This window comes from Anguilla rostrata, chromosome 9, assembly GCF_018555375.3.
Source record: "Anguilla rostrata isolate EN2019 chromosome 9, ASM1855537v3, whole genome shotgun sequence".
NCBI lineage: Eukaryota > Metazoa > Chordata > Actinopteri > Anguilliformes > Anguillidae > Anguilla > Anguilla rostrata.
The window spans coordinates 37,152,346-37,176,602 of NC_057941.1; the positions used below are offsets into that span (position 1 = coordinate 37,152,346).

The 24,257-nt window shown below is 40.9% G+C and overlaps 1 protein-coding gene across 4 annotated transcripts in view; it reads left to right on the forward strand.

Annotated features, from left to right (window-relative positions):
• Positions 1–24,257, forward strand: part of rb1 (retinoblastoma 1) — a 195,198-nt gene that overhangs the window by 131,460 nt on the left and 39,481 nt on the right. For 3 of the 4 annotated variants that reach the window (XM_064352020.1, XM_064352021.1, XM_064352023.1), the window contains 6 exons: positions 4,267–4,323; positions 4,416–4,447; positions 4,590–4,666; positions 13,517–13,713; positions 16,467–16,582; positions 19,466–19,599. In XM_064352020.1, the coding sequence (XP_064208090.1) occupies positions 4,267–4,323; positions 4,416–4,447; positions 4,590–4,666; positions 13,517–13,713; positions 16,467–16,582; positions 19,466–19,599 (613 nt within the window). Of the gene's footprint in view, positions 1–4,266; positions 4,324–4,415; positions 4,448–4,589; positions 4,667–13,516; positions 13,714–16,466; positions 16,583–19,465; positions 19,600–24,257 lie in introns of those variants that run through there. The other variant, XM_064352024.1, reaches the window with a different exon arrangement.

The following is a 24,257-nucleotide window of genomic DNA, read 5'->3' on the forward strand; positions in this document are numbered from 1 at the left end:
CAAGCATGACACAATAGTGTCTGTCTGGGCATTCATCAAAATATTATTTCACCACCAAAGGTTGTATTCTGTCATAGCAACAAGATAAACCCACCAGTAGCCCTAAGATATGCCGATGTAGCCAATACAAGACAATTTTTTTCTAGAATGATATATGTCATTCTATTATCAATATCTGTGACTAAATATGGAATGAAATACCATACCGTTTTATGCATAGAGGTGTCCCTTTCAAGAGTGAGTGGTCATATTGTCTTGTGAAATCCATTTGTGAAATATACACTCATTTGTGATGCCTGGGTACCTTCCAAGATAGCAGTGCATAAAACCACACATGCCATTTACGGCATTGTTGCCCTTTTTAGTACATTCTGCCTTGATTGACAATTGTTTTATCCAATAGGTCACACTATAACTTTCCAACAATGTCATGTCTAATTTTACTTTTAGTAAAATATAGAATAGTGTTTTATAGCTCATCGTAACTGAAGGTTTTGTCTCATCGACGCATTATACATTCACTCTGTGATAGCAGTAAAGACACTGCACCCGGCGAGGCGTAATTGTTGAGTTCCGAAATTTTTGAAAAATATTATTATTACTTCTGAGCATGGATAAGGCATATTTTTGCTGATAGACCTAGTTGATATTGTTTTGTGAAGTCAGAAGAGGAGAACAACAGCATAGATTGGAGGAGAATGCCTATGAGCGCAAATAAGATTTCATCCTCGATATGCAAGTATTTCTGCTCAAAATATTTTGGTTATATACATTATTTTTGGAATTGACTGTCACAGGGTATACAATAAGAGCAACATAAAAGGGAATAACAAACTGCAAATAAAATAGCATTATAGAATATAGATGAAAAAAGGCAATATTAAAGCACAAATAAATAAATAAAACAAAGAACTAAGCACATTAAAATTAAAACATAGTAAAACAAAATAAAAGAAAATGATAAAAACCGTAGCATTAAGACTCTTCAATTAGAATAAGTACAGCAACTAGCTATCGGTCATTACAGAAGAAGGTTTTTAGGCTAGTTTTAAAATCCGAGACTGTATCAGCAGACCTAAAATTGTATAAAAGGCTATTCCAGAGCCTAGGGGCTATTACAGCAAATGCTTAATCACCTCTTAATTTTAATGTAGACTCTGCAACAGCCAAAAGCCCAAGGCTGGCAGATCTGAGAAGAGACTGGACAAAGGTTAATGAATATAATTGAGCACCAAACCATGCAAGGCCTTGTAAGCAATTTATAAAACTTTAAATAGATTCTAAAAGCAACAGGCAACCAGTACAGAGAAGTCAGAATTTCGGTGGTATGGTAGCACTTACTCATTAACCTTGCGGCAGAATTCTGGACAGTTTGCAGCTGAGCTATAGCGCAACGGTGAAGACCTGAGAACAAAGCATTGCAATAGTCAAGACGAGATTAAATAAATGATTTGATAGTATGATTCTTTTGGTGGTGGAAAAAGACAAAAATGTTGGTAAAAGCATCCCTAAACCAATTTAATATGTTGTTTAATATTCAGATTACAATCAAAGATTATACCTAAATTCTTAGATTTGATGTTTGAAGCTAGGGGACCAAAGAATGGATATAACTGTTTTGATAAGGGTTCGGGGCTAACAATAAGGACATCTGTCTTGTCAGAGTTTAATTGTAGAAAGTTCTGAGACATCCAGTCTTTAACCTCAGCTAAGCAGTGATGTAAAGGCACTAACTTATTTATATCATTTGGCTTTACAGAGAGGTGCAACTGTGTGTCATCTGCATAGCAGTGGTAGAAGATATTGTGACAATGGATAATATGACCAAGGGGTAGCATATATAAAGACAACAATACTTTTCCAAGAATTGAGCCCTGAGGTATCAGTCAATCATCAATCAAATTTTATTTGTATAGCGTATTTTACAGCAGGTGTCACAGTACGCTTTACAGACAACCCTGGCCTAAACCCCCACAGGAGCCAGCCTAAGGCTGCATTCAGACCAGATCAGACAATGCAGCACCTTCCCACAGGGTTGATCGCCGGCTTCCGTGATTAGCCACCGCAGCGTGACGTTGGGTTGCGTTACGGCAAAAGTTGATTCTGGTTCTACTTCTTCCCGCACGGCCACTGCGGTTTTTTTCTGCACCCCATGCGGTCCCCACTTCCACTGCCTAAACGCACTACCCCCATTCAAATGAATGGGAGGACAGCCGTTTTTCCCGCATTGCCTGATCTGGTCTGAATGCAGCCTAAGGCAACAGTGGCAAGGAAAAACTCCCTGTGGCAGATGGGAAGAAACCTCGGAAGGAACCAGGCTCAAGGGGAAACCCATCCTCCTCTGGTTGGCTCAGGGTGTTGATTGGTGACCAAAATGTCAGTCAGTTTTACAAGGTTCATAAAGTGGCTCAGATTATGGGCGGGGCCGGGTGGCGGTTGTGGGGAGCAGCAGGTGGTGACGGATGTGGGCAGGGTGGAGGCAATGACGAAATAGGAGCTGGACCGCAGTGGTGGGGGAGACCAGACGACTCTCGAAGCACTCTTGTAGACTGGGGCTAGAGCCCCGTCGGCAGCGTGGGGAAGAAGGTAGAAACGGCGATTAGGGAATTTGCAATATAATAGACAGTGGGTAAAGTGGCAGTGGTATGAATTGGGGGCACCCCGCCAGGAGTAATATATGGCTGCATAGCTACGAGGACAGGGATGGAGAGCCCATGCAGTCATGGGGGGGGGGACAACCATACCCGCCTATCAAGAGCCAGCCTATGTAAAATCGGGTGACTCGGGTCACAGCTGATTGACAGGTGACAGTAAGGAGAGTTTTGCCACCCCACAATGCTCTGTGACTACCGGCTTCTCCCACCCTGTCTCCAGACTATAACTGAATATTAGCCTGAGTATAGAGGTGCGTTTTTAATCTAGATTTAAATTTTGAGACCGAGTCTGACTCCTTTATACATTTTGGAAGCCGGTTCTATAGTTGTGGGGCTCTATAGGAGAAAGCTCTACCACCTTTTAGGTTTTTGGAAATTCTTGGAACTACCAGGTAGCCTGTGTCTTGAGAACGGAGCGACCTTGTGGGCTTATAAGGTAGGAGCAGGTTGGTTATTTGATCACTGATCTTGATGACCTAACGTCACCTGACACACAGAATTGCCTTTTTGACAAATAGGAAGAGAAGCAGTTTAGCGTAGTATCAGAGATACCAACTCACTCTGTTAGTCTACTGTTTAGAATAGCATGATCGATGGTGTCAAAGGCTGCATTAAGGTGAAGCAGAACAGAAATGTCTCCTGCATCAGCAGCCATTAATAAATCATTAGTAACCCTAAGAAGGGCCGTTTCGGTGCTGTGAAGCTGGCAAAAAATAGACTGAAATTTTTTGAAGATATTGTTGCTGTTTAGTACCTCTAAGAGTTGTCCTAAAACAACTTTTTCCAGAATTTTGTAAATAAAAGATAACACACACAGGTCTAAAATTTCTTGTAGCAGATGGCCAACTCTTTTCACCAGAGGCTGATATCAGTATTTCATCTTAAACCATCATCCGGGGTGAAATGTGTATGGTTTGAGACTAAAAGCATTTCATTCATTTTTGGAGAGATTTTGGTTATGTTTCTGGACCCTTATGTGTTTTAGGCCCCTATACTGATGGAAAGATGGTCATTCCCACTTGAAAATTATGCAAAAATGAGTTTCTTGAGTCTAAACTGTTGATTTGTAGTGAAATACATGATTATATTGTGATTTACAGCAGTGCACAATTTAGACATTTTGGATAGATTTGGACACACGCCAGGGTACACCGTTCACTTTTTGCTTCATAGATCTTTAGTCGTTATGCATATTACCCTGCTTTTTTTGCGCACTTGTGGTCAAGGAGTTTTTGATCCAGGACAAATATAGTTTAACCCATTTTATATATGGGATCTCTCAGTATTTCATTGCAAACTAAAAAAGAACAAGTACATTTTTGCCAAGATAATTGAATTTGGGGCACTATTTTTACCTAAGTTTACCTACAAACTAGTATTGTAAATGGTACAAATGTCTTGCTTCATTTAAGCCATTTGCCAAGTTTCAGTGATACTCACTCCTGGAGTTATACAGCTTTAAATAGGGAATCCATCAATGGGCAAGGATTGGCATCTGTTCGAAGGGGTTAAACTGCAGATTATGCCATAAATTCTTTACCATCAATCTCTGTAGCCAACATTTTTATTTTTATGTGGAATGGGAGAATTTAAATCACTGCTTGTTTTTCAGCGGTTTACCCTTGGGACCCGGCTGTACTACAGAGTCATGGAATCCATGCTGAAATCGGTAATCCATCATTCAACTCCTTGTTTTGGCTTGCACCTTCATTCTTTCACTCAAGCTTTTTGGAAACGGTCTTTTCCTTTTTCCCACCGTAGGAAGAAAGGAGACTGTCTGTGCAGAATTTCAGGTAAGCTCTGAGAGGCTTATGTTTCTGTACCCATCATGCAACAGTTCTTTACTTTCTGTACCATCATGTAACAATCTTCATATTAAAGCTACTCTTTGAAATGGACAAACTGATATCCTGCTGGCCTATGATTTCATTTCAGTAAACTACTCAATGACTCTGCCTTCCACACTTCATTGCTTGCCTGTGCCCTGGAGGTTGTCACAGCAACATACCGCGGTAAGTTTATTATTCGTTTTGACTTATTGGTACACTACATGGCCAAAAGTATGTGGATACGTGAAATTCAACATCACATCAAAAATTATTGGGATTAATATGGAGTTGGTCCACCCTTTGCTGCTATAGCAACCTCCACTCTTCTGGGAAGGCTTTATACTTCATGTTGGCACATTGCTGCAGGGATTTGCTTCCATTCAGCCAAAAGAGCATTAGTGAGGTTGGACACTGATTTAGGTGTTTAGGCCTGGCTCGCAGTTTGTTTCCAATTGGTTCCAAAGGTTTTGGGTGGGGTTGAGGTCAGTGATCTGTGTAGGGCATTCAAGTTCTTCCTCACTGTTTTCAGCAAACCCATTTCTACATGGACCTCACTGTGTGCCCGAGGGCATTGTCATGCTGAAACAGGAAAGGGCTTCTCCCAAATGGTTGGGGAAACATCGAATTGTCTAGAATGGCATTGTATACTGTGGAATTAATATTTGCCTTCACTGGAACGAAGGGGCCTAGTCCATATAGTGTATAATAACTAAAAAGAAAAGTTTGAAAACAAAATGCCAAGCATGGTAGCAGTACTAGTAGAACTCGAGTAAAAAGAATAATGTTAGCTTAGTAGCTTAAGTTAAATTTGTAGAAATAGTTATGTATATCTATTATATGAATGAACAAACTCTTGAACAAAATATCTTTCTAGAATTAACCTTATGTTGAATATTGAAATATGAATGTTACCTTGCAGGAATGATAACAGAAAACTAATATTAGTTTGGGTTTATCTCACATTGATGTTACTCACCTTGCCATAGATTTTGATCATTATACTATCTTTGCAAGAGAGATGGTCTTTATCTGTGGCAGCAGGGAAATATGAAATGTTTATATCGATACGAAATCATAAATATCTCAAAACATTTGATCTATTGACACAAAAACACAAGCAATGCAATCCTATACTTGTTGAAGCTACAGTTTTGTCTTATTTCAATGATCTCTTGATTGTCGGTGGGTGAATCTGTCATAACTAATGGTCACATTCAGATTGCGATTAATAGTTATTAATCCAGTCATAATGCGATTTCTCTTCATTTATAACAATGTCTCATTGTTTAGAGTATCAGTATTGTATCGTATCATCACCAAATTGTATCCTTACACCATAGGCCCCGGGACCAGAAGGGTCACTTTTAAATACCGTATACTCAAGTTATTCTATGATCAGTGAATTTGTTAATCTGTAGTTATTACACATTGCACAATACTTGATTGTGATTGGTCGGTTGAGGCATTCTGCAGTCAATTCTGCAGCTAACAACTCCTCTACGAACCACTCTGTGTCTGCCCATTTTCCACTGTGGTCTGAAGACACATCTCTTCAGACTGTACCTGGACTAACTATCACTAATCTGCAGGGCACTCCCAATCTAGGATCGCTCTTATCACTTGTATCTTCCTATCTTGATCCTCTAGATACACTGTATCTCCATCCATATTGCACTTGTATGTTGTATCTCATCATGCCACCTAGTTTGATTTACTGTAACTTTCTGACCTAGCTTATGCTTACTGTGTGAACTGGATTCGTCCATGTCCATGGCTATGGATAACTTACATAATGAGAACCTGTGTTCTATCGTTGTTCCAATGACCTTCATGGTATGCGCTTATTGTACATCATTTTGGATAAAAGCCTATGCCAAATTACATTCATTCATTCATTCATACAAATGAATGCAATGTAGTAGTGTAACAAGACAGTTAACATTAGTGAGGCCATTGGCCTTGAAATTGCTGGCTCTATCCCTAATCTGGTGATTACGAAAGTTAGCAGCCCCATCGTATTGCCACCGCAGTCCTGACACTGACTAGCGACCACCTCTAAAAACAAACAGTTCCTTTTCCCCCGGCCTATGATAGCCAACGTAGTTTCAGTGGCTAAAATACAACACACCTTGGGACACTGTTCTTTGTAAAACATGCCACTAATTTCCTGGCAGCAGCTGTAGGGGATCAGCTGATAAAAACTGGCTATGAAGACAGAATGTTCTTCACTGCATAAAACTTGAAGGGAACAACAAGCCACACCGTAACCACACACCCACACCCTGAGTCTTTGGAGTATGATAATTTCTTTTCCCAATATGAAGTTATTGCTGTTGTAAACACATGCATTTGGGTGGGATTCTCAGGGGACCAGTGGGACTTGCAGTGATTTGTGCAGTAGACATTTAGCCTACTGTTAGTGTGACTGGGCAGTTATTTAAAAAAAACTGCCGGCCCCAAAATTATTTGGTATTTAATTTCTATAAACATTAACAACTGTTTTGACAATCGAAAGGATTAGATAAAGGATATCCATTCATGGTTTCCCCAGAACAATGCAATCTCATACTTTCTTTTGAGCCAGTGAATAAAAGGCATACACACCTCTTAACAGTTGTTAACATCATGAGCACAAGCTGTAGTTTTGAGCGTTGCAGCAAGGGGAATTAATTCAATTAAATTAAATTTTAATTGTTTACCGCTTTATACATAGAACTGTCACAAAGACACTTTACAGAGTAGCAAGGCATTATTGCAGGTAACAACAGGATGAAGCCATCTTCTTTGATTTGTGCTTTTTTCCACTTGGTCTTTCACAACTGTCCTGGATCGCCCCCTTGAGGGCTCTTGAGGAGGGTTTGACATAAGAACACACATGGAGTACGTACAACCCTGCGTTTGCAGTGCGTCTGCCTGGTTTTACAAAAATGGTCATAAGATTACATTACATTACATTACAAGCATTTGGCAGACACTCTTATCCAGAGCGACGTACAACAAAGTGTATAACCATAACCAGGAACAAGTGTGTTGAAAACCCTAGAGGGAAGTACAGTTCCAAATACAGGGCGCGACCGTGTTTAACTTGGACCCTGTAGGTTAATCTGATCAACACAAACAAAAGCAGCAGCAAAGCAGTCTATGCAAATAAGAGGTGAGTCTTCAGTCGTCGCTTGAAGGTGATCAGGGTCTCAGCTGTTCTGACCTCCACGGTGAGGTCATTCCACCATCATGGAGCCAGAACAGACAGGAGACGTGACTGGCGAAGAGAAGGAGGTGCCAGGCGTCCTGAGGTAGCAGAACGGAGGAGTCTGGTTGGCATGTATGGTTTGAAGATCTTATGGAGGTATGCTGGGGCTGACCCCTTGACTGCCTGGTATGCTAGGACCAATGTTTTGAATTTGATGTGAGCCATAACAGGCAGCCAGTTGAGGGTAGTGAGCAGGGGGGTGACGTGGGAGTGTCTGGGGATATTGAAGACCAAACGAGGTGCAGCAAAAAAACTGGATGAGTTGCAGGGGTCTGATGGCAGATGCCGGAAGGCCAGCCAGAAGAGAGTTGCAGTAGTCCAGGCGGGATAGTACCATTGCTTGGACCAGGAGCAGGGTTGAGTATGTGATGAGAATGGGATGGATTCTCCAGATGTTGTACAGGAAGAATCTGCACGCCCGGCTTACCGCTGTGATGTTCTTGGAGAGGGACAGCCTGTTGTCCATCACCAGTCCGAGATTCTTAGCACAGGGGGATGACATCACTAAGGTTTCCCCTAGGGAAATGGAGAAATCAAGGAGGGGAGAGGTTAGAGCATGAATGAAGATTAGCTCCGTCTTACCTGGGTTGAGCTTTAGGTGGTGATTGTCCATCCAGCTCTGGATGTCCCTCAGGCTAGCGGAGATGCGAGCAGGGACCTGTGTCCGATGGGGAGAAACTATACGATACAAAAAGGATATTTGGTATGATTGCCTGGAGGAGAGATGAGGGGATAAGGTCAAGAGCACAGGTGGTAGGGCGGTGAGAGAGCAGGAGGTGGGAAACAACAGAGTCTGTGAAGGGAAAGAATGTGGAGAAACGGGGAGGGCACAGAGAGGGGGGAGGTCGCAAAGGAGCTGCGGATGTCTGCAATCTTCTCATCTTAAGAATACTGCGAAGTCATCTGCGGTGAAGGAGGCCTGAGTTGGGGGAGGAGGCGTGCTGAGGAGAGAGGAGAAAATAGAGAACAGTAGACTAGGGTTAGTAATAGAGTTATGAATTTTAGTTTGATAGAAATTTGCCTTAATGGCAGTGACAGCAGAAGAAAATGCCATCAGGAGAGACTGATAGGATGAAAGGTCGGATGGGTCCCTGGATTTCCCCCACTTCCTCTCAGCAGTGCGGAGGCTGGCCCTGGAGGTGTGTAGGGTGGCAGACATCCATGGACTGGGAGGGGATGGGCGTGTTGGCCTAGGGACAAGAGAACAAAGAAAGTCGAGTGCTGAGGAGAGAGATGAAATTAGGGTGGAGGATGCAGAGTCAGTGGGGAGTTTGGAGAATGATTGAAGAGGGGGGAGGGAAGCAGTGACTCTGGGAGCGAGAGAAGAGGGTGAGGGAGTGGAGGTTACGACGGACTGTGACAGTGGGGGTGGGAGGAGGGGAGGGAGGATGGGGAACAAGCGGGAGGGAGAAGGAGATGAAGTGATCAGATGTATGCAGAGGAGTAACCGTGAGATTGGAGCAGTTCCTCAGGAAGATCTGATCTAGGAGGTTGCCTGCCTAGTGGTTTGGGGGCGAGTGTTGCAGGGAGAGGTCAAAGGAGTGGAGTAGTGGTAAGAAGGCAGCAGACTGGGAGACCTGTAGGTGGATGTTGAAATCTCCCAGGAGGATCAGCGGGGTGCCGTCCTCAGGGAAGGAGCTGAGCAGGGTGTCTAGCTCATCGAGGAAACTTCCCAGGGACCCTGGAGGATGATAAACAACAACAATATAGAAGTTAGTAGGGTAGGTGATAGAAACAGGGTGGTATTCAAAAGTGGATATAGACAGGTCAGCGAGAGGGAGAACAGAGAATTTCCAAGTGGGGGAGATCAACAAACCAGTACCATGACCACGGCCAGATGGGCAGGGGATGTGGGAGAAGGAGTAGGAGGACGAGAGGGTAGCAGGAGTAGTGAAGTTGTCTGGTGTGATCCAGGTCTCGGTGAGTGCAAGGAACTGAAGGGACAGGAGGGAGGCATAGGCAGAAATGAGGTCAGACTTGCGCGTAGCAGACTGGCAGTTCCATAGCCCCCCTGTGACCGTGAAGTTCTCACAGGGGGTCAGCGGGGGTAGCAGAGGTTGGAGAGGTTTCGTCATTGAGGGGGGCCACGTTGGAAGCGCCTTCTGAGGCGGAGAGAGCAGGCTGGAATGGGGTGCTGGCACACAGAACTGAGAGGGAGCGTTGCTCCGAGTGCGCCTATTTAACAATTGAATAACCCGAGTCAAATAACGCGCTGATTACACTAATTCACAGTCAGAGTGCCTACTAATAATCACAATAAGACCAAGTAGCCAATCTACCAATTATAAGCTCCAGATAGCAACAGATAGATACCTAACACAAGGAAAACACAAGGAAAAGTTAAATCTAATGCAGTACGCAATTAGCAATGGGATACTTAACCAACTCTAGCGGGACGGATTTCAGCAGCTGTACGCACCTGGATGAATTATACACTTACAGATTAGACTGTTAAAGTTTTGTGATGCTACAGCTCTCTAACTTCTTTGTCAGGAAACAGCTAAACAACTGCTGAAGTAACCACACTAAAGTTTATTCATAGACTTTACATTCTAGTTCTTACTCTTATTTTCTTTCCATCAAAATTTCTGCACACTGCTCCTTTTAGAGCTTTTAAGGTAGATGTGCCATTACAAGCTTCATAATATTCAACTTGGTTCAGAGCAGTATGTTTGTTCAGTATGCAAGTATGCTTGTTTCAAGAGAAAATTGAACTCTCATTATTAGTGTCCTCAGCACCTTGCCTCCTGCATTTAAGCACCTCTCACATGTTGAGCAGTTGGTCACTTTTTTGCATCGTGGTTTTTTGGATCAGTCAAATTAGAGATCACCGACCCCACACTGGCATGAGTATTGCCTGATATGTATCAGTGGCCAATGCTGGAAGGAAGTGACACCATCAACAAGACATTACATAATTTTGTATATTATTGATAGTTGTGGAATTCACTCTCTTAGATGCTGTCTTCATGCTCATCATACCATTTCATTACGTCTCATAGCTTGAGACTGGGATCATTATCATCCTAGAAGGGACCACTCCCGTCAAGATAGAAATACTATGAAAGTGATTACTCAAAAGAGCTTTGGCATTAAGTACAATGAACTTTTGAGTGAACTTTCGTACAAATATACAGTGGGTTTTTTAATTTAGCAAATTTATTTAAAAAAAAAAAAAATTTTTAACTAAAATCACATTTACATAAGTATTCAGACCCTTTACTCAGTGCTTTGTTGAGGCACCTTTGGCAGCGATTACCACCTTGAGTCTTCGTGGGTATTACTCTCCAAGCTTGGCACACTTGTATTTGGGATATTTCTCCCATTCTTCTCTGCAGATCCTCTCAAGCTCTGTCAGGTTCGATGGAGAGCGTTCCTGCACAGCTATTTTCAGGTCTCTCCAGAGATGTTTGATTGGATTTAAGTCCACGCTCTGGCTGGGCCACTCAGGGGCATTCACAGACTTGTCCCAAAGCCACTCATTTGTCTTGGCTGTGTGCTTAGGATCATTGTCCTGTTGCAAGGTGAACCTTTGCCCCAGTCTGAGGTCCTGAGCGCTCTGGCACAGGTTTTCATCAAAGATCTCTGTACTTTGCAGAGATTCATCTTTCCCTCGATCCTGACTAGTCTCCCAGTTCCTGCCGCTGAAGAACATCCCCACAGCATGATGCTGCCACCACCATGCTTCACCATAGGGATGGTATTGGCCAGGTGATGAGCGGTGCCTGGTTTCCTCCAGACATGATGCTTGGCATTGTAGCCAAAGAGTTCAATCTTGGTTTCATCAGACCAGAGAATCTTGTTTCTCATGGTCTGAGAGTCCTTTAGGTGCCTTTTGGCAAACTCCAAGTGGGCTGTCCATATACCTTTTACTGAGGAGTGGCTTCCATCTGGCCATTTTACCACAAAGGCCTGATTGGTGGAGTGCTGCAGAGATGGTTGTCCTTCTGGAAGGTTCTCCCATCTCCACAGAGGAACTCTGGAGCTCTGCCAGAGTGGCCATTGGATTCTTGGTCACCTCCCTGACTAAGACCCGTCTCCCCCGTTTGCTCAGTTTGGGTGTGCGCCCAGCTCTAGAAAGAGTCCTGGTGGTTCCAGACTTCTTCCATTTAAGAATGATGGAGACCACTGTGTTCTTCGGGACCTTCAGTGCTGCAGAAATATTTTACCCTTTCTCAGATCTGTACCTCAACACAATCCTGTATCGGAGGTTTACAGTCAATTCCTTCGACTTCAAGGCTTGGTTTTTGCTTTGACATGCACTGTCAACTGTGGGACCTTATATAGACAGGTGTGTGCCTTTCCAAATCATGTTCAATCAATTGAATTTACCACAGGTGGACTCCAGTTAAGCTGTAGATCTCAAGTATGATGAATGGAAACAGGTTGTACCTGAGCTCAATTTTGAGTGTTATAGCCAAGGGCCTGGATACTTATGTAAGTGTGATATTTCAGTTTTTTGTTTTTAATAAACTTGCAAAAAGTTTGCTTTATCATTATGGGACATTGTGTGTGATAGATGAGAATAAAAATGAATTTAATCCATTTTAGAATAAGGCTGTAATGTAAAAATAACGTGAAAAATGTGAAGGGGTCTGAATACTTTCCGAATGCACTGTATTCTTCAGTATGTAATATTTTGTTGCATGGAAACGGTATGACATGTTACTACTATGATTACTCATAGGGAAATTTTATCTCGCACATGTCAGTACACAGTAAATTTAAATGAGTATTTTCCATAGCATTTCCATTCCATGCTAACAGCTAGGGCTGTTAGTTAGCCCCCAGTACAAATGTGCTGAGAATTATTAGCAAAGGCTAACAGTCGTTTCATGTGACCAATACAAATATAACTATCAAAAGTATGACAACGTAAATATTTTAAATGTTACATGTAGTAATATGTATATGTTCGGCGGGGCGGCGGTGTTGTATAATGGATAAGAAGTTGGTCTTGTAACCTAAAGGTAGCAGGTTCGATTCCCCAGGGGACAGTGCTGTTGTACCCTTGAGCAAGGTACTTAACCTGCATTGCTTCAGTATATATCCATCTGTATAATTGGATACAGCGTAAATGCCATGTAAAAATGTTGCGTAAGTTGCTCTGGATAAGAGCGTCTGCTAAATGCCTGAATTGTAATTGAATTGTTCATATGTATCCTTCATGATTCCTATTGTTCTGACCCACGCTGCAGAGAATTTGCTTTAGCCATGATGATGAGTTGGAAAAATGTGAAATCTTCCAAAAATCGACGAAAAAACAACTACGCCTCAATGAATGCTTGTACATTACTGCATAATGTTATGATTCAATGCACAACGCACAATGCACAACCACACATGCAAATACACGGGGCTCTCACTCTGTAATACAATTCTAATAAAACATTCCATATATTGTTGGAAAGCTTGGGCTGTCTTCTACACAATAAATGGGGTTAATCCATTAAACCTTTATTTTTTTATTGACCACAACATTCTTACTCTGTATGAACGACCTGCGTAATAAAATAGGCTTTATTGCAATGAGAAAAACAGATGTCATGAAAAACAGATGCAAATCTGTTAAAGCAGGAAGATCATTTCAGACCTGGCAAAAACACAGGACTTGATGATGATTACTGCATGTTCAGTTCAGTTAAATTTTATTTGTATTGCGCATTTTACAGAGAACTGTTACAAATACGCTTTACAGAGTAGCAAGGCAAGAAACAGACCAAACAGCAGGCCTGAACCCCCAATACCAAGTGTGTGTAAGTGTTTCCCTTTTTTGGTTTCAGGAACTGGAGGGTTTGGGGTTGCTGTGGAAACTGATCTCTCGTTCCCCTGGATCCTGGATGTATTCCAGCTGGTCGCCTATGACTTCTATAAGGTGATTGAGAGCTTCATCAAGGCAGAGCCAAGTCTGAGCCGAGACATGATCAAACACCTGGAGCACTGTGAACACCTGGTTATGGAGAGCATCGCCTGGAGAGGGGTAAGTGACTGGTATCATGGTCTGGTGTGCAGTTGGATGGTGAAGGGGCAGGGTCATGGGTAACTCACTGAAAGGCGCTTTACAAATTTTATTATTTTTTAATTCTTAAAATAACACTGACGAGAACATACCATTTAGCCCAACAATGCTTGTCCATTTACATACAAGCTAGATAGTATCTACTGGGGAAGCAGCCCTGCGAGGAGCTTTGTCACCTGTTGTGTGCTAGTTAGAGGTCCAAGCAGCGAAGCTGGTGGAACCCTATTGTATCTGTTAGGATTATTATTAGGGGTCCAAGCAGCGAAGCTGGTGGAACCCTATTGTATCTGTTAGGATTATTATTATTCTTTTTTCCACTAAAAGTGCCTGAGGCTCAGCAACCATAATTCCTAGAGCAACCAAATTTGGTAAGTGCGTTCCTATGACCCCCCACTACTCAGGCACTACAAATCACCTATGTCGGCCAGATGGTCGGTCAGATGGTGGCGCTGTAACAAATGGTCATGCTTAAAAGGCTATAACTTCCACACAGATCAACACAAAACTGTGCTATTGGGACCACCTATGTCCGGCATATTGTTTGCCCGCCATGTGGACTTTAATATTAGTTGCGGCGCGGAAATGCTGCAGCTCTACATCTAAGTGTTACGACATGCCATCTAAGTTCCTTTACGGCAAGCGACGAGGAGACATCCGTGGTGACGCAACTAAGTAATCCGACCCCATCGGGTCTAGTTTTTATCAGTGAGGGGAGGGTCTGAACATCGGGGAAGCAATGGAAGACAGTGCCAGCCAGAGTGCATGCTAGGCTACTAAAAGTTTGTTAGTAAAAGCTTTTTGAGAGGATGAATAATTACTTTTCTTTGGCATGGATCCATGTCCCTTTTGAGTCTGAGTGGTCATGTATTGTCTTGGACAATCCGTTCGTGAAATATACGCGCATTTGTGATGCCTGAGTACCTTGCAGAATAGCTGTGCGTAATATCACACCTGTTCTTTACGGCATTGTCGCCCTTTTTAGTACAGTTTGGCTTAATTGACAATTCATTTATTCAGTAGGTGAGAGTATAAGCTTTCTAACGATGTACAGCATGTCTGATTTTGCTTTTGGAATAGCGTTTTATAGGTCAGCGTAACTGAAAATCTTCTTATCACATTTACTTATGCATTAACTGTGGTAGCAGTAAAATACGCTGCACATAATGAAAGGTTGTGAACGATATTTCGTAATTTCTTTGGAAATAGTATTATTATTGAAAACTTCTGGACATAGCTAAGCCATATATTTGCTGATAGACCTATCTGACATTGTTTTCTGGAGCAAAACAGAAGCAGATAGGACTGTATCATTGATGTACTGTCTCTGTCTCTATCTACTGAACACAGTTAAAATTTCATCATTGCTATGTAAGTATTACTGCGCAAAATATTTTGGTTATATGCGTAATTTTTAAAATGCAGTGTCTTTACTTAGGTTAGTGGTATTATATAATGTGGTTATTTCACAGTAATGTAAGCGTTAGTTAATAGTGTAATAGTTTTTGTGTTGCATGCAACAGTGATGACGAGAGTGTTGGAACATTGCCAAAACGTGGTGGATGGTTGAAAATTGTTTTCATATTGTCCCATCTCCATCCGTCATTATGCTGAGAAATAGCTAAACCATTTTTATTGATAGTATTTGAGTTTCTCTGCAAACGCGTGAAAACACGCTGGTATAATAAAACAATGATGGTTAATATAGCCTATATATATAGTCCGCTTCGTTCCGTTGCTACCATAATATAACAAACTTTCTTGTGTGTACAGCTGCAGTTTCTCGCTGCATTTACTAATATTGAATATAAACAAAAGACGCAATTTATGCTGTACTCTGCCAATGTCAAAATAAATAATACAATAAATAGATTTAATAGGAGGGTTTTATCGTCTGCTTACTGCTCATTGTTCCAAATGAGGTGATGGCATGTGGTACGTGGTAAAATTTGGCGAATGTACATTAAACGGCATGGCCATAATAATTTTATTATTATATTTATGTTGCATAAATCGTATAGAGAATAATAGTGGCCCTAGGATGGACCCTTGAGGTACCCTAATTTTACACAGGAACGTGGTGGATTTGAATTGGTTGAACTTGATATCCGAACAATCAGAGTCTAAACAGACAAGGTCTACCAAACATGTTGTATGACATGGGACCTTTAATTTGGATGTACGTATGGATTTTTTTCTTCAGTGATACATCTTATGTTTTGTTCTTAAATTCAACCATGATGTTGAAAAGCAGCTTTAGTGAGGGTTTTTTGAGTAAAGCAAGTGTAAAGTGGATTGTGCTTCTCTGCAGTGACTCAGGGTCTGCGGGTAAAACATACAAGCCTTGAAAGGTCACACACATGCCAGAGCCTGGTAACTAAGGCTACACACACACCCCCATTTGAATCACCCAACAACAGCCCAGCTTTCATATGATCATCAATGACCAATTTGACACAATGTGAATTATTTGTTTTAGAAAATTGTTGGATTCCTATTTACGTGTCACTTTTCATATGTGGTTGTATTTGTTTGTTTTGTGACTTTTTAGTTGCTCTTTAATTATAATTAAATCTATGAAACTCTGCTTGAATTGTTTATAGGACTGCCATACATACAGCATTTAAAAAGAAATGCTTAGTGGTGTATGAGAAGGTGTAGGGTTCTGGACTGATGATTTCTGTATATAAAATGAACCTTCTCCCTCTCTGTCCTAGGACTCCCCACTGTTTGAGCTCCTGCATCAGGCCCGGGAGGAAGGGCCAGGGGAGCAAGCTGAGCCCCCTGCAACCCTAAACCAGCCACTGCAGCATAACCACACAGCTGCTGACCTGTAAGTATTGCTCCACTATACTGCTCATGCTAACGTCCCAAAATAGTGCTACAGTACACACTATCGCTAATATAAAAACCCCACAATCCTGCTAACATACCTCAGTAAAACTAATGTCCCCTGTTCCTACTAAGAGTTCACAGCACAGCTAACCCTGGCACCCACAAATAGCTGTCCCCACCAAACTAACTTGATTTGAAAAATTAATTGAGGTTTTAATTTTAACATTATGTACCTTTTTCAGTTCAGCAGTTGATTTAGCTTCTCACCTCCCCAAACACTAGCCACATCACGCTTTCTGAGAATTATTAAACACTGGATCACCCTTGGTGTGAAGTCTGAGAAATTGACTCTGTGTGCGTGTGTGTTAGGGCAGCATGATTCATTGAATTCATTAAAATTTCAGTGTTGATTCATGTTTATCTGTGATGTGAATCACATTTTATTTGATACCAAGCATAAGTTTACTGCACGACAGTTCTGGCACTGTATATTCCACCCTATTAGAGTGAAGAAATAAAGTGCCACAAATGCAAGTGTCTAGGCAAAAAATCTATAATGAATTTGCTCTTTTTTAGTTTGCAATGAAATACTGAGAGATTGCATGTATACACCAGGCTAAACTATACATGTCCTGGATCAAAAACGTCTTGACCAGAAGTTCATATAATCTAAGGGTGGATATGTAGAACTACTAAAGATCTACGAAGCAAAATCTAAGCAAGTGTACACAGCGTCTCCAAATCTATCAAAAATGTCTAAATTATGCATTGCTGTAAATCACAACATAATCACATATTTCACTACAAATCAATTGTTTTTGACTCAAGAAACTCACGGTTGCATCATTTTCAAGTGGGAATTACAAGCTGTATTTCTATACTCTACTCTCGTATGTTTTCTTGTATGGGGATGGGACGACATGAAAACAATTTTCAACTAACCACCACGTTTTGGCAATGTTCTAACTTTCACGTCATCTCTTGTTGCATGCATCACTAAAACTACTAAACTACCAACGAATGCTTACCTTACAGTGTGAAATATCCTCCTCATAAAATACCACTAACCTATATGTAAAGACACTCAATTTCAAAAATAACGTATATAACCGAAATATTTTGAGCAGTAATACTTGCGTAGCAATGATGAAATCTTATCTGCGTTCAGTAGATAGACAGAGAGACAGTAAAGCAATGATACAGTTCTATCCGCTTCTGTCTTACTCCAGAAAACAATGTCAGCTAGGACTATCACAAACATATTAGCTATGCTCAAAAGAAATTACGAAAAATCTTTGACGTTTCGTCAGGTGTCTTTTACTGCTACCACAGAGTAAATGAGTAAGTGAATGTGATGATGACACAACCTTCAGTTACGCTGAGCAATAAAACGCTATTCCAAAAGAAAAATTAGACATGTTGTACATCGTTAGAAAGCTTATACTCAGCTACTGAAGACATGAAGTATCAATCAAGCCAGACTGTACTAAAAAGGCGACAATGCCGTAAACAACATGTGTAGTATTACGGTATTTTGGAAGGTACCCAGGCATCACAAATGCGCGTATATTTCACAAACGGATTGTCCAAGACAATATATGACCACTCAGTCTCAAAGGGGACATCTCGCTTAAAGGTAAGGTTGTATATTTATTCAATATTTAGTCCCAGATATTGACTGTAGAATGACATGGTCTCATTTTTAAAAACGTTTCCCCCTTTATTTTGTTATTCAGTGAGCAGCGTTTTCACTGCTGTATTGGCATATCCTAGGGCTGTTGTCGGGTTTACCTTGTTGCTATGACGGAATACGATTTTTTAGTGCTGAAAGAACATTTTTATGAATGCCAAGATAGACAATATTGTCCATTATGTCATGTGTGGGGGGTGTAGTTGTAGGTGAGACTGCAGGGAGGGAGTGCGTGTTAAATGAACGACCAGAGTGACAATGGTGGCGCTGCGAAACTCTGTATTCGGCATAGTTGTTGTGTATTGTCTACTAATGTAACTAAAACAAAGTGTTTCTGTTTTTAACTTTGGTTGCAGTAGCCCTGAATGCCTGAGTTCAGCAACCTCAGCACGCCGGCGTGCCGACCACTAGGGGCTTTGCGCTAAGAGGTTATAAGTACTGATATCAAAATTACACCAAGTTACAATAAACAGTTACTGGCTACCTTAGCTAACACAAATGAAACATGCTGTATTCCAAAACAATGCTGCTACTGAATGCTTCCTAAATTCTTTCAAGTAAGTTGGCCCTGTGTTTTTTAATCTTACCATGTGTAGAGAATGTGGTCATTCTAAAAATGTGTCATTTTGAAGTGTGAAATGGCAATCATTTCTAGTGGGAATAATCTTACTGAATAATTTCAGCCGTCTCATGAATAAAGCCCAATGCTTCATTATCTGAGGCTGTGGCCTTTCCCATGTTACCATTGAAAATGTGTTTCCTCGATTAACATTAGTATGTGCAGAAAAAAACATTATAGGGTATTTGGCATTTTCATTCACTGCTACAATTATTCTGTACCTCTGTTGCAATCATACCGACTAGGTGGTATAAATGTAACATCAGATTGCATATATGTTTTAAATGTATCTGAGTATATTAAGTTATGAATGTTATTGAAACGGCTAATGACTACTGATATATCAAAGCTGTTTTAAGTAAAATTTTGCAGAACTAGGACAAATATATTTAAATTAGCAAAATCTGAAAACTGCGCGGTTCACTGATCATAGAACATTGCGAGTGTGCATTATCTAAAATTGCGGGGCTGTGTCCGACCCCAACCCCCCACCCACCCGCCCATAATTTGAGAGAGGTTAATAGTTAAGAGGAACTTTTTGACAGAAGTTTTCTTTCTCACCTATCCCATAGGTACCTCTCTCCCCTACGCCCCAGCAACCGGATGTCCCCTGGAGCAGAGGCCCAGGCCATACCCACCCCGCATTACCCTACACAGGCCCCCCGGCACCCTAGATCTACCTCTCTCTCTCTCTTCTACAAAAAAGGTAGGTGACAGAGCATGGCTTCTCTGTAGTCAGCACTTCTTCTGCTTGTGAACAAAGGGTCCAACTATGGAAGGAAATAAGTTTCAAGGTTTGAATTTAAGAACAGATTAAGTTTAGTAGATTTTTAATTTTCAACTGTGAAATTTATATATTTGAATTTTTAACAGGACATTCAATACATTTGAATTTAATCACTTTGTTTTTAAGTTTTGAATGAGCATTTCAGCAATTTCACTTCCTGAAATTGAAGTTCCCAAAAATTCAGGTTCCATTTTTCCAATTCCTCAAATTCTCAATATTGCCTTTTATCAGGGTGATGCCTCTCAGAGTATGGAAGTACAGAAGAGGATAGATCGTGAGGTTAAACTGGCGAAGGTACAAGGGCAAAGTAGTTCCACGTAGTTGTGGTAATTACGCTCAGCTTGATAATGAAAACAATGACTGGGATGCAGCCCAAAACTAAAAATATGATTCCAAGAGCCAATTTTTATAGTTCTAATGTTGAATTTGCTGATGGATTGAATAACTCTTACCTGTGATTTGATATCCATGATTTTAATGATTAATTATGGGTTCTAAAAACTTTTTAAATTTTTTATGATAAGGTTTAAATTGATTATGATAAGGTTTTTAAAACATTCAGTCAGAAAGAGTCTTCGTAGTGCCAGTTGCCAAGGTTAAATCCCCTAAAACCCTGAATGACTACAGACCTGTAGTCCTTATCCCACTGATCATGAAACCCTTTGAGCACATTACGGGTGAGATAATGGCCAAGATTCAGGAGCAATTAGAACCTCTTCAGTTTGCTTATAGGGTTAGAAGAGGGGTGGAAGACACAACTGCCACTCTTCTGAACTATATCCTTAAGCATCTTGAGGGTAGCACAAATTATGCTGGACTTAAGTTTTTTTTATTGTATTGATTTTTAAAAATTACTTTAATTATATACAACCACGTTTGGATCGACCAAGCATGACAAACTGGACACTAGAGTGTCTGTCTAGGAGTTCACAAAAATATTCTTTCTCCACCAAAAATTTTGTATTCCATCATAACAACAAGATAAAGGCAACAATTGGCTGAAAGTATGCCAAAACAGTGGTAAAAATCGCTGCATAGCTAAATAAACAAGTGAAACTCTTGCGTAATTGTACCGTGTCATTCTACTATCAATATGAGCTACTTGAATAAATAATAAATACACCATTACATGTAGAGATGTCCCTTTCAAGATTCTTTTGATATTCGCATTGGTCATAATCGATTACTTGAAGCCTTTCCTAATAATACTGAGCAGATTTGTATTGGAGGCCAGCGTTGTCAGAATTCATACCACTTGCAACAAAAATGAGTGCCTTTCAAAAGGTTAGTGCTGTTCTCTAGTGCAGACATTTCACATACTGCAGCATAAGCTTTCGTAGGTGGCTGAGTCTTATGTTTATGTTTCATGTACTGATTTGCCACGAACCTAGAATATTGCCAGTATGCTCCTGATGTAGCCTTCTAGAAACACATACATGACCGTACTATAAAATGATTTTGTAAGATAAAATGGTAAACTGCTCGCCAACATTGGGCGCGTTCATTAAAAGGCTCCCGCTGCGCTGGCTTCTGGAGCTGTCCACTCCGAATTAGTGGCATATATTCCTCATTGCGTAACTGTGGATGTAGCGGGGATGTATTAAATGAACATACACATTGGCTAGCTTGCTACCATCCTACTTTGCTACATGTTATCTAGCTAGAATTCTTAGCATAGCAGAACTAGCTAGCAGTTAGCTAACAGTCTGCTGAATGTGGGTCTGGTTAGTTAGTTAGCTAGCTAGCAGGCTTACTCATTGTATAATTTATCATTCTAGCATTTGACTTATAGACTATAAAACTTTCGCTTTGGATAAAAGCGCTATATAAATGCAGTCCATTCCAGCTGGCTCAGGTCTCAACAAGGAATCTTCATTCTTTGGCCCTGAAATTGATGATGATTTGCTACAGGTTACAGTAGTTTGCATCCAGGTTCTACCCCTTTCCCTGAATAAACCTCTGGTCCGTGCTCATTTCTACAGACTGAATTTTTACAAGCCTGAATTTGAGGCATTGGAATAATGGAACATGATTTTTTTGGGAGAGTGTTCAAATGCATTGAATTTAGTGGCAGTGTAGTATAATGGGTAAGGAACCTAAAGGTTGCAGGTTCGGGTCCCAGGTACCATTGTACCCTTGTGCAAGGTATTTAACCCGCATTGCTTCAGTGTATGCAGTATATCCAGCTGTATAAATGGATACAATGTAAATGCTATGTAAAAAGTTGTGTATGTTGCTCTGGATAAGAGTGTCTGCTAAATGTATTATAATTCCGTTTTAAAAACTGAAAAATGTTATTTTTTGCCTTTTTATTTTCTTCCATATCCAAGCCTGGTTCTGTTGAGGTCTGCTGTAAGGGCTGATAATTAGGGGTCCAAGCAGTGAAGCTGGTGGAACCCTATTGTATCTGTTCGGATTATTATTATTATTAGGGGTCCAAGCAGCGAAGCTGGTGGAACCCTATTGTATCTGTTAGGATTATTATTATTATTCTTATTATTTTTCTCTGCTAAAAGTGTCTGAGGCTCAGCAACCATAAGTCCTGGAAAAACCAAATTTGGCAGGTGGGTTTCTATGGCCCCCCACTACTCAGGCACTAAAAATCACCTATGTTGGCCAGATGGTGGCGCTATAACAAAGGGTAATGCGTAAAAGGCCATAACTCCCACACCATAAGTTAGATCAACACAAAACTTCATCGACCTATGCATCTGAACGTGCTGTACAACTTTGTCATTGGGACCACCTATGTCCGCCATATTGTTTGCCCGCCATTTTGACTTTTTAGTTGGGGCGTGGAAGTTTTCTCCGCTAAAATGTCTGAGGCTCAGCAACCATAAGTTGTAGTCCAACCAAATTTGGTAGGTCGGTTCCTATGGCCCCCCACTACTCAGGCACTACAAATCACCTATGTCGGCCAGCTGGTGGCGCTATAACAAAGGGTCATGTTTAACTCCCACACCGTAAGTCAGATCAACACAAAACTTCATCGACTGATGCATCTGAACGTGCTGTACAACTTTGTCATTGGGACCACCTATGTCCGTCATATGGTTTGCCCGCCATTTATACTTTTTCATTAGGTGGGGTGCGGAAGAGCTGGAGCTCCAACTCTAAGTGCTACGACATCTAGTAAACTTCTTTAGGGCAAGCGACATTCATGGCGACGCAAGTAATCCGACACCGTAGGTCTAGTTTTTAGCAGTGAGGGGAGGGTCTGAGCGTCGCGGAAGCAATGGAAGACAGTGCCAGCCAGAGTGCATGCTAGGCTACCAAGAGTTTGTTAGTAAAAGCTTTTTGAGAGGATGTATAATTACTTTTCTTGAGTCTGCATCCATTTGAAGACAGTATCGGGTGAGTTCGTTCAGTCTTTGAATCTGTCATTATGCTGAGAAATAGCTAAACCATTTTATTTATAGGTTCTGAGTTTCTGTGCAAACGCGCGAAAACACGCTGGTATAATGAAACAATGACGGTAGCCTAATACATATATAGTCCGCTTCGTTCCGTTGCTACCATAACATAACGACCTGCTGCAGTTTCTCGCTGCAATTACTAATATTGAATATAAACAAAAGATGCAATTTATGCTGTAGTCTGCCAATGTCTAAATAAATAATACGGTCCATTTGAAGACAATATCGGGTGAGTTCGTTTAGTCTTTAAATCCGTCATTATGCTGAGAGAAATCGTATTCTCAATTTCATCTCTAAATTGACTGTAAGTTTAGGGTTGTACCTAGGTAGTTGTTTCGTAGGTGACTTAGTCTTAACTCGTCTTAACTGTTGCTTGTATTTTTGCATAGACTGCGTTGTTGCTGTTCTTGTTTGTGTTAGTGTTAATCAGTACTATGCGGTTGTTCCCTGCACTTGGAACGGTACTTCTCTCTAGGGTTTTCGACACACTTGTTCCTGATTATGATTATACACTTTGTTGTACGTCGCTCTGGATAAGAGCGTCTGCCTAATGCCTGTAATGTAATGTAATATTCCGTAGCAACAAGATAAACCCGACATTAGCCCTAAAACATGCCAATACAGCAGTGAAAACGCTGCTCACTGAAATAAACGAGACAAAATTTTTTTTTTTAATTATACCATGTCATTCTACAGTCAATATATGGGACTAAACATTGAATAAATATACAATCTTACCATTGGTTTTACGCGTAGTGATGTCCCTTTTGCGACTGAGTGGTCATATATTGTCTTGGATAATCCGCTTGTGAAATGCTACCTTCAAAAATAGCTGTGCGTAATACCACACCTGTTGCTTACGGCGTTGTCGCCCTTTTTAGTACAATTTGGCTTGATTGACAATTCATTTATTCAGTAGGTGAGAGTATAAGCTTTCTAACATGTCTGATTTTTCTTTTGGAATAGTGTTTTATAGGTCAGCGTAACCGAAAATTTTCTTATCTGCCAATGTCTAAATAAATAAAACGGTAGGCTGCTCTGCGCGTAGGTCGCGACTTGATATCTTGTCTTTTGTTTAGTTTTTTCTCAATGTCGTATTTATTATTTGAAATGTGTATTTATGTGTTATTATTCTATCTGTCTCTGAGGCGCTCCGAAATG